This window comes from Phacochoerus africanus, chromosome 9, assembly GCF_016906955.1.
Source record: "Phacochoerus africanus isolate WHEZ1 chromosome 9, ROS_Pafr_v1, whole genome shotgun sequence".
Classification (NCBI taxonomy): Eukaryota; Metazoa; Chordata; class Mammalia; order Artiodactyla; family Suidae; genus Phacochoerus; species Phacochoerus africanus.
This window is the reverse complement of record NC_062552.1, coordinates 101,852,011-101,862,228: the sequence shown is the minus strand read 5'-3', so window position 1 is coordinate 101,862,228 and position 10,218 is coordinate 101,852,011. Positions and strand designations below refer to the sequence as shown.

Sequence of the window (10,218 nt, the reverse complement as noted above, 5' to 3'; positions counted from 1 at the left end):
CTCCCTAAATTTACTAACATCACCGAATTGCATACTTTCAGGGGGTAAATTTTAAGGCATGCAAATTATGCTTCAATAAAGTTGTTATCCAAACAAAACCAAAAAACCCTTATGCCAAACCATTCTTTATCCATGGCGGAGAGATGACGCGGAAGGGGAAACAGAGGTGGGAGCCCCTCGTGAGACGCAGGTGTTTGTCGTTGCAATAAAATATCCAATGTGACTTTCCCCAGGTTCCCTCTTCCATCCTGTCCTGTTCCAACATCTAAAAGCAGTCCGCTTTTACTGGGCATCAGAGTACTGCTCGGATCCCCATTTCATAGATGAGAAAACAGGATCAGAAGAGGAAAGGCGCTTGCTCAAGGGGACGGTGTGGCAGAGCTGGGACTGGACCCAGGCCTGCCTGATTCCAGAATCGGTGTTATTTGCTGCTGCTCTCTCCCCACTCTGCCCACGCTGCCCCCTCCCCCCGACTCTTTGGCCCTGGGGAGAAAAGCGCAGCACTGCTTGGCCAAGCAGAGCAAGTAGCAAAGACTACTCTTCCTTCAGGCCTCCAGCACCAGTGCTCCCAGGAGCCTCACCACCAAGGTCTTGATTTATATGGGTAGCGCACGGTAGTCCAGCAAGGCTGGACGGGGGCATCGGTTTCTGTCTGGGGTATGTGGCTTCAAAAGCCTGTCTGGGGGTGTCCTGGAGTTTAGCAAAGATGAGCCAACGGGCAGAGATGACCTCGCGTTCAGCCACAAGCCTGTCCCGGTGAATTTCTCGCTTGAGCTTCTCATCAGAGCCACAAGTTTCCAGGGAGCATTCCACACAAAGGCCACGTGGGGCCACCATCTGCCCTGCGCTCCCTGCAGCAGAAGAGCTCATGGCTCGGCACACCCTCAAGGTGAGGCATGAAAGGGCCGTGGGGCCATGTGAGCAAAGCTTTCCAAAGGCTGCCTGGCAGGTCCACAGAGCCTGAGGGTGCTTATGTCCCTGGAGGGACCGAACCCCAGCCACACAGAGGCCTTTTCTGCGGTCAGCCCAGGCCTGGGCCCAGCAAGACAGATCGTTCCTTCTCCTTGTTCCCGCCCCGCTCCCAACTTCCAGACCGGCTGCTGCTACTCACAGAAGTCAGGCCTGCCCCCTCCTGGCTTTTGCAAATACTGTTCTCCCTCCTTCCTTCACCTTCTTCGGGTCTTTGCTCAAATGTCACCTTCTCAGTGAGACCTCCCCTCACCACGCCATTTAACTCTGCAACCTGTGACCCCAACGCTCCCTTCACTGTTCCTGCTGAATCTTTCTCTGCAAGACCCACCACCATCTGACAACCTATTTGACTTACTGGTCCCCCTCCCCCACTGGAAAGGAAGCACTTGGAGGGAAGGGAGTTCGGGTTGTCCAGCACCCTCTCTGCCGTGTCTGGAACAGCGCCTGGCACAGCGCCTGGCACACACTAAGTGGCAGTCGGTATCTCAGGAAAAGACGTGCTTCCCCACCAGGGCCTGGCCTACAAAAGGCAGCTCTGCAGCTACCACCCCACGCCAAAGACACTGTGGAAGATTTTGTCAGAGACTGGCTGGGTCTTAGCCCGCTCCGAGGTGACGTGAGTTCAGAGTCAATCCACCACATGCACGAGGCCCACGCCATGCCTCCCCCCCCACCACGTCTGCAGAAAACTATACTGTGGTACCTGCAGTGCTTGTCCATTCGGTCATCACTCTTGGGCCATCTTCTTGGGAGACCCCTGAAGTCGTGGGTAGGTGACACACTGGTTGGAATACAGAGGGTGTCTGAGAAGTCAAGGGAGGAAGGGAGTTAACCCCTGGCCCCAGCTCGGGCTGGCTGAAGCCCCCCACGTTTATCAAGCCCTAAGCACGTGAACTTGCCAGTGACTAACTGACTGCAAATACCGCCTTTCCTCCCTGGGGGTTTCTGAATGATTCAGGCTTAAGCAAAACCAGCCGGGACGGAAACTTCTCAGTGACCATGGGAATTATTCCAAAGAAGGGCTGTCTGGGCTAAAAGTGTGACTCTGGAAAAGGAGGAAAGGGGACCCCAAAGCCACTAAATCCCTGAGTTTATAATTAACAGAGAAGCATTCTCTGTGCCTGCTCTGGAGCCCAGTGCCTCACCAGGGAAGGGCACTGTGGTCACGAAAAAATAGCCCCCCAGTGGGTTTTTGAAGTGTTGAGCCTCTTTGTTTTCCTGAATTTTAATGAAGGGCTTTCCAGGCAGGATGAGAGCAGCGCTCAGCACTCCCCATGGCCAGGAGTGGGGCTTGGTTAGCTGCTGCCAGCCTGCACCGGCCTGATCCAAAGTGGCATCTAGGAGGGGCAGCAGGGAGACGTCCTGTCCTCAGATGAGACGTCTTGGGGAGAAAGAGAGAAAAACAAAAACAAAAGATGTCTCTGTTTAGAAAAAGGGTTGGGCTCTGCTCCAGATCTTGGCACTCTTTGGAAACAGGCAGCGATGCAGACGCTTGGGGGAGCAGCAGCTTCGCTTCTGAAAGCAGGGGGAGGGGTGGTCTCGGGCTCCCCGGGAGAGGGTTTGTGTAGAGGGCTCAGGGCTGCCGAGCTGGCTCCTGCTAACGAGGGGCAGAAACGATGCCCTGGGAACCTGTGGCAGACGGGAAGCGCGTGCTCTGGGAGCCCCAGGCATAGGCTGTGGGGAAAAGGGGGTCGGGGCGTGCTGTCAGAAAAGCCACCGAACCTCGACGCGGGGGATGGGTCACCCCATCACACCCACTGCTTGCTGTCTCCTCAGCTGAGTGGCCTGAAAGCATGAAGAAGACAGTGCAACCTCACCAAGGTAACCGACCCTCCACAAAGAGAAAGGCTCTCCCCAGGCCCCGCAGGGGGCCGCCCTCCACCTCGGGTTATCGGGGGTTATCCCCGTGTCCAGGCGCTCACAGGAGCTGCTGCGGCCTCTGTGAACTGAGCGACTTCCGGAAGCACCTGCTGCTTCTCCCCCTGACTCTAGCTTTCCCTCCCGCCCTTCTGTGATGGGGAGAGGTCCCGTCAGTGGCTTGAAAGCTGCCCTCCTTCACCCTTCTGCCAGCCTGCCACACGGCCACAGCAACGCAGGATCCTTAACCCGCTGAGCGAGGCCAGGGATCGAACCCGCATCCTCAGGGATATTAGTCGGGTTCGTTAAGCCCTGAGCCACGATGGGAACTGCCCTCCTTCCCTCCTGACCCATCTTTCCAAGGGGGTCCTGGAAAGACGTGGAAGAGAGAGCTCCAGAAACCAGCAATTGCTCCCAACGGAATGATCCAATGTGGCCCACTGAAAATAGTTATTTTTATTACAAAATGGTCCATATAAAAATTCTAAGCTGCTGGCAAGCTTCTTTCGTTTTAGGTTTATGGCAGAGGTGACCGCCTGCAGGAGAGCGTCTGCTGACCCCCGGAGCTCAGGTGTGTGCGGACGGTCCCCCGGGGTCCTCCTTGTCCGCGTGCAGCAGGTCCCACTCACTGAGGAGCTCTGAGGACACCTCTGCGTACAGACGGTCCCAGTCCCAGCTGACATCGTCCTGCCGAGAGAGGCATCACGGGGGACCATGGGGGATGCATCCCCTCAGTCACAGCCAGCCTCCCGCCCTGGGCAGCCGAGGGGCAGGCGTTGCCGCTGCCACGTACCTCTCGCACCTCGTGCTCCGGCGCCAGGACTTTGGTGAGGAGCTTCAGGTCAATCTCTCCATCCTGTGAATGTGACAACAACAACAAAGGCGTGCTAGGTGCCTTGCGGGGGCGGGTGGCGGCAACCTTTGGCCAATGAGCTCTGGCAAAGTGAAGAGGACCAGGTTGTGGGGTAGAACTTTGCAAAACCACACCTGCAGGAATTCCTGTGAAAGAGCCAAACTGTGGGTGGCCCTGGGGGCTGCTGAGAACTGGGGGACTGTCACAATGTCCTACTGGCTGGGCACTCTCTGGGGAAAGTTCAACACTGGGAGGGCAGGTGTGACAGCTGCAAATCTAGCGATGCCACGTGGGCAGCCAGGAAGCAGCAGGGAGAGACTGGCCCTGGAGACCCTGGAACATGTCGGGTCCAGGGATGCTCTGATAGCCAAGGATGATGCCTCTGGCTCATGGACCATTGCCCGGCAGCCTCAGAGGCCCGTGGAGGAGAGGCTGCATGGCTCTGGAGGAACCGAGACATTGCCAGGGACGCTGCCTGGAGCCCACCCCTCTATGCAGAAGCTGGCCCACTCACCAAGGTCTGGAAGGCTGCATACTTCATGAGGTCATTGTCCAGGTCACGGTAAGTCATCACCCGGTTTACCTGGATGCTACAGGAAAGAGAAAGTGAGCAGGGCCCACGGGGCCAGGAGTGCTGCCAGGCCACTGTCCCCAGAGCTGCCTAGGCAGCTGGGAAGGACCAAAATGGGAAGAAAATGTCTAATACAGTGGGAAGCCTGGCCCATCACCAGAGACATGTGGATCCACCTGGAGGGCAGCACCACTGGAGACGGCGTCTGGAGCGTATTAATCCACATGTTTGCCACTCCCAACAACGTCATACTAACTGAACGTACCTGGGAGGGGCTGCCACCTGCAAAACGAAGTCTTCCTCCTGTACCTCTTCTAGGTCTGGAATAACAGGAATATCTGCAATGAGAGGAGGAGGCAAAATGGTCAGCAGCACGGATGGGGATCCTGCCTGCTTCTCCACTGATTACTCACACCCGCCCCATGCCGGCCATGGGGAGGGCTACAGGCCTCGGGCAGCATGGACACTCAGCTGCTCTCCTGCCTCTAGGAGCCCCCGGTCTAGGGCTGTGGAATTCAACCAGAAACATGCATGACAATCGGAGGCAGAATTCCAGCAATTTCTGAATCTCAGGCTTTGGCCCAGAACTTGCTGGCCTGGAATCTCCTGGTGGGGCTTGGGCATCTGTCTTTGTCCCTAAGATTTCTTAGGTGATCTGATGCTGGCTCCAGGTTAGGAGTCATGGGAGAGGCTCTCCAAGGAGAAATGGAAAGAAATGGGAAGAAAGTCCTGGACAGCACTTGGGACATGCTTACATGACAGGAGAGGGAGGATGAAAAGGAGCCGAATGAGCCTGGCACGGTCAGAGACAGAGGAACTGGAAAGTGTAGTGTCACAAGGTGGCTGTCACCATGAGTACACCTGCTCATGACCAAGTCCGCCATACATTAGCTCGTCCTAGTCTGTGCAGCAGGCACAGTCCTCACAGCCCCGAGCCTGCATCTGAAGGTCACCTTACACCTAATGATGTGACCTGGCTCCCCGGCAGTGTGTCTGGGCTCAGCGTCTCCCTCTGCCAGGTCTAAGATGGTAAACAATGCTGACTCCAAGGATGCCACTTCCCTCGCTGTTTGGTGGAGATTCTCCTTCTCTGCATTCTCCATGTGAGACAGACATACAGACGGAGGAGGAGACTCGAGGCTATTTCTTCCGTCAGTCTAATAAAGTCATGCAGATGGAAAAACAGAGAAACACTAAACTAGCAACTTGCTTAAGGCAGGAAAATCATCCATCTCCTCATGGGGACACCCTAACACTGTGAAGAATTAGAGAATTACTGCCTTTGCCCGGTGAGCCTCACCTATGGGTAGAGGGGCTTTCTTTGTTTTAACTAGTCTGCATAGAGGAAAAAAACAAGATGGGATAGGGGGAAAAAAAAAAAAAAAAAAAAAAAGCCAAGCTGGACAAGGCAGTCCTGTAAATCCCAGATCAAGTACAAATACTAAAAGGAAGGAAAATTCCAGAAAGAAGAGAGTAGTGAAGACATCCTTCATTTTTGCTTCCATAGACTGGATTGGCTTCTTTTAAAAAGAGACAGAGAATCATTCCAAGAACAGCTGGCAAGCCCCTTGTCACTCTCGGGCTATGCATTATTTAGGCTTTGCGATGGTTCTAGTCAAGCTAGGCCCGAGTATATAAATGTCAGTTCCCAGCCTGGCGTCTTTATTATTGCTTCTGATGAAGAGTTACACATGCTGTACCTGGAAAGAGAGAAAGCATGCAAGGGAGAGACGGAGGCACAGAAAAGAAGACAGAGAGAAAGAGACAGGCAGAGAAAGAGGGTGATTAAAAGGATGAAAAGGGATGGAAATAAAAAAAAAATGCTGATAGGGGAATAAAGAAGACACATACACTCCCCCCGCCCCCGACCCTGGAAATAATGAATCACGTTCAGCAAGTCTTCTAGAAAGAAGCTGTTCGGAGCCTAGATTATATCTCTCTATCCTGCTAGATGGAATTCTCTAATTTTCTATTTCTTATGCTAATAGAAATTCAGCTTGCTTGTTCCCTCTTGCTCTAAGTGATGAAGAGAGTCTATGTGAGGGATGCTGACAGCACCGTTGTCCCCGAGCCCAGGCAGAGTGGGGCTCCAGGCTGGCGGGGCTGCCAGGGCCCTGTGGCGGGGCGGGGGCGGGGGGAGAAGCTGGCCATGCCATGTGCCATCAGCAGTGTGACAGTTCCGGAGTGAGACAGTTAGCGGCTCCTGGCTCTCCTCGGGTGCACAGAGCCCAGCCTGAGATGAATATTCAGAAGTTGGTAAGGAAATGCCCCCTGCTGGGCTTAGGGCTCAGGACAGGGGTCTTCCCCAAGTCCCCTCTCCCTCCACGATGTCAGCATTTGGGTCCTGTCAACTCTGCCCAGCCTCTCCCAGCTCTGAAGAGCTGCACTTCTGCCCAATGTCCACTCTGACTCCCTGTGGGCTTCCTTCTTCATGCCCACCCCCTCCCCAAATGTGCACAAAGGAACGTGAGCCTGGCCCATCTGTGACAGAGCAGAGGTCAGCTCAGGCCTTGGCAAAAGGGCCGCTCAGAGTGGCACTGGTGGGGCTGGCCACACAGTGGGATTTCTCTCTAATTGGAAGCCTGGTGCCCAGCAGAACCCGGTGAACGCCTGAGTGGGACAGAGCCAGCGATGACAGCCAGACCAAGGCAAGCTGGAACATTCTGGCGCAGTGACAGCTTGAGCCACTGCCGCAGAGCCAGGCCATCCAACTCCCGGCCCCAGTGGAACAGGTGGCCACAGAGCAGGTTTTGGGCAAACTTCAAAGAACTTCCTAATTTTACCATTTCTGATTTACAATCACAGACCCGTGCTTGCTTATGGGTACAGAACATGTTCCCAGGAGTTTCCGTCCTCTTTTCCTCCTCTCCTCCTTCCCTCCCTATTTCTCACACACACATACACTATGAACCAACCTAGAAAACAAAAACAGGCTGGAGAAATCCACTTCTTCATTAAACGACCTGCATGGACGGATCCAGCCCTGACTGCAATGACGGCAGCTCCTTTGACCCGCGAGCCTGGCTCAGTGACCTAGCCTGATTCAGGGCGGTCAAGTTTCACGTTTAAAAGCACATGATTTGGGAGTTCCCGTCATGGCGCAGTGGTTAACGAATCTTACTAGGAACCATGAGGTTGCGGGTTTGATCCCTGGCCTTGCTCAGTGGGTTAAGGATCTGGCGTTACCGTGAACTGTGGTGTAGGTCGCAGGCACGGTTGGATCCCGTGTTGCTGTGGCTCTGGCGTAGGCCAGAGGCTACAGCTCCAATTCGACCCCTAGCCTGGGAACCTCCATATGCCGCGGGAGCGGCCCAAGAAATGGCAAAAAAAAAGACCAAAAAAAAAAGCACATGATTTGAACAGAGACAACAGGAGGAAGAAAGGAGCCCGCTCTAGCCCTGCTGAAAGACTAGCGCTATTTTAAACATTTTAATAATGATGCTAACTCTAGTTTCATTTTTTTCAGGGCTGGTAATAGTAAGACCATTAACGGAAACATTGGGTTAGTTAAATGGCTGAGAGTGCAGGCACTGGACGCAGGCTGGCCGGCTTCAAATCCTGGCTCCCCCATGGCCTAGTTGTGTGACTTCATCTTGTCTGTGCCTCAGTTTCTTCAGCTGTACAAAGGGAATCATAATTACACCCTCCCCATCTGGTTGTCCTAAGTAGTACGTGTAATGATCTCTGTAAAATATCAAGCACTATGCTCAGTCTATAATAAGTATTCTATCTTACTCATTTAGCGGGCAAACTATTGAGCATGGAGAGAAACAATACGGCTTTCCCCTCATTTTCTCACTGAATCCTGCCCAGTCATCACCATTTTCCAGATGACAATACTGAGGCTCAGCACGATGAAGCAGCTTGCAAGATATGAGATCATTAGTGAGGGATAGGGCCAGGCTTCCAGCTCAGCTCAGGTTCGACTGCAAACCCTGGACCGTTACACACACACACACAGGCTTTTTTTTTTGTCTTTTGTTTGTTGTTGTTGTTATTGTTGTTGTTGCTATTTCTTGGGCCGCTCCCGCGGCATATGGAGGTTCCCAGGCTAGGGGTCGAATCAGAGCTGTAGCCACCGGCCTACGCCAGAGCCACAGCAACGCAGGATCCGAGCCGTGTCTGCAACCTACACCACAGCTCACGGCCACGCCGGATCGTTAACCCACTGAGCAAGGGCAGGGACCGAACCCGCAACCTCATGGTTCCTAGTCGGATTCATTAACCACTGCGCCACGACGGGAACTCCACACACAGGCTTTTTTTTGCAGATGTACTGTGCTTGCAAAGACGCCTCCTCCAGGGGAGGCATAAGACAACTGCCTACAGCCGGGCAGCTTTGCTTTTCCTAAGACTCTGTGTCCTCTGTTCTTGGGTGCTTCTCTGTATCCCAAGAACCATAAATAAGTGAAGTCTCTCCCTCACCATATGCCCAACTGGTTACTTCCCTACGACGAGGCCAAATGGAGCAGAAAGAAAGGTGGGCCAACACGGGAGAGCTCAGAAGCGCTCTCCCCACTGCCTGTGTCTCTTTAAACCAGCCCCTAGGAGAAGGAGGTGGCTGGACATCTCCAACGGCCCCAGGAAAGGGGACCTGGAGGTAAGAGGGCTGTGATGCCAGTGCCACAGGAGCAGGCACCCTCATCCTCCACCTCGGTTCCCTGGGGGTGGCGCCTCCGCTCCCAGACCCCCTGCCGCTGACTCCCAGCTCCGACTGCATAACAAAACGGGCCTTCCTGGATCTTCGCATTTGCTCCCAGCCTCTTAGGTCAGCACAAGTTGTTCACCTGTTTCTGGCCCCACGTGATGCCCAGTTAGCTATGCTGTGGGGAAACTTCATTTGTTCATTCATTCATTCACCCAAGGATGAATGAAAGAATGAAGCACCCACTCTGTGCTAGATGTGCCGGTAACAACAGCAAATAAAACGTCATGGGCCACGTCTTCATGGAGCACCAGTGCCGTGGGAGGATTGTAAAAACAAATAAATGTAGTTTACTGCCTGCAAATTATAATGCACATGGTGAAGGAAACTAACTGGACACTATGACCAAAAATAACAGGGAGAGCTCTGGTCTTATTTTTCAATAGTTAAAGTAATATCATATGTGGTAACAAATTCAAATGCTATAGAAAAGTTTAAGATGAGAATGTCAGCAGTTTGCGTCGTGGCTCAGAGGTTAACAAACCCAACTAGTAGCCATGAGGATGAGGGTTCAATCCCTGGCCTCGCTCAGTGGGTTAAGGATCCGGCGTTGCCATGAGCTGTGGTGTAGGTCACAGACACGGCTTGGATCCTGTGTTGCCGTGGCTGTGGTGTAGGCTGGCAGCTATAGCTCCGATTCAACCCCTACCCTGAGAACTTCGATATGCCACGGGTGGGGCCCTAAAAGGCAAAAAAAAAAAGATGACAATGTCTTTTCTTATATGAACCCCAGCCATCTCCCTACAGGTAACTGCTATTAACCATTTCTCACATATATCTACTGAAAACAATTTCTGCACACACAGCAACATGTTCTTTTTTAAATGTGTGCCAACGGCATCATGTGACATATCCATTGTTCCAGGACTGACTTGTATCTTTCCTTTTCGATGTACAGATACATATTATTCTTTAAAATGTCCAGCTAGTATTCCAGTGAACGGATGCTGCACAACGCACTTACTTCATTCAGTCCAGAGAGGATCTAATTTAGGATTTCTGGTGGTAGAGTAGGGAGCTGGGGAAGGTCTCTGAACTAGGACAGGGCAGCTGAAGGATCAATAAGACCAAGCCGGGCAGGGGACAGCATGTGCAAAGGCACGATGAGGCGAGGGGGGACTCGCTAAGGAAGGCCACTGTGGCTGGCAGGCAGGGCCTGGGGCAGAGTGCACAGGGTGAGGCAGGAGAGAAGGGGTCTGCTTCCAGGTGAGGAAGGACCCGCATCGATTGGCCAGGAAACATGGTCCTCTACGCAGCAGC

The 10,218-nt window shown here is 53.3% G+C and overlaps 1 protein-coding gene across 4 annotated transcripts in view; it reads right to left on the bottom strand.

Annotated features, from left to right (window-relative positions):
• Positions 1-3,270: 3,270 nt before the first annotated feature.
• The window catches only part of IFT43 (intraflagellar transport 43), a 95,699-nt gene continuing 88,751 nt past the window's right edge, over positions 3,271-10,218 (bottom strand). For all 4 annotated transcript variants that reach the window (XM_047794902.1, XM_047794905.1, XM_047794904.1 and 1 more), the window contains exons 6-9: positions 4,519-4,591; positions 4,197-4,272; positions 3,623-3,685; positions 3,271-3,516 (exon numbers count right to left, since the gene is read on the bottom strand). In XM_047794902.1, coding sequence (XP_047650858.1) covers positions 3,397-3,516; positions 3,623-3,685; positions 4,197-4,272; positions 4,519-4,591 — 332 coding nt within the window. In that variant the 3' untranslated portion in view covers positions 3,271-3,396. The remainder of the gene's footprint in view (positions 3,517-3,622; positions 3,686-4,196; positions 4,273-4,518; positions 4,592-10,218) is intronic.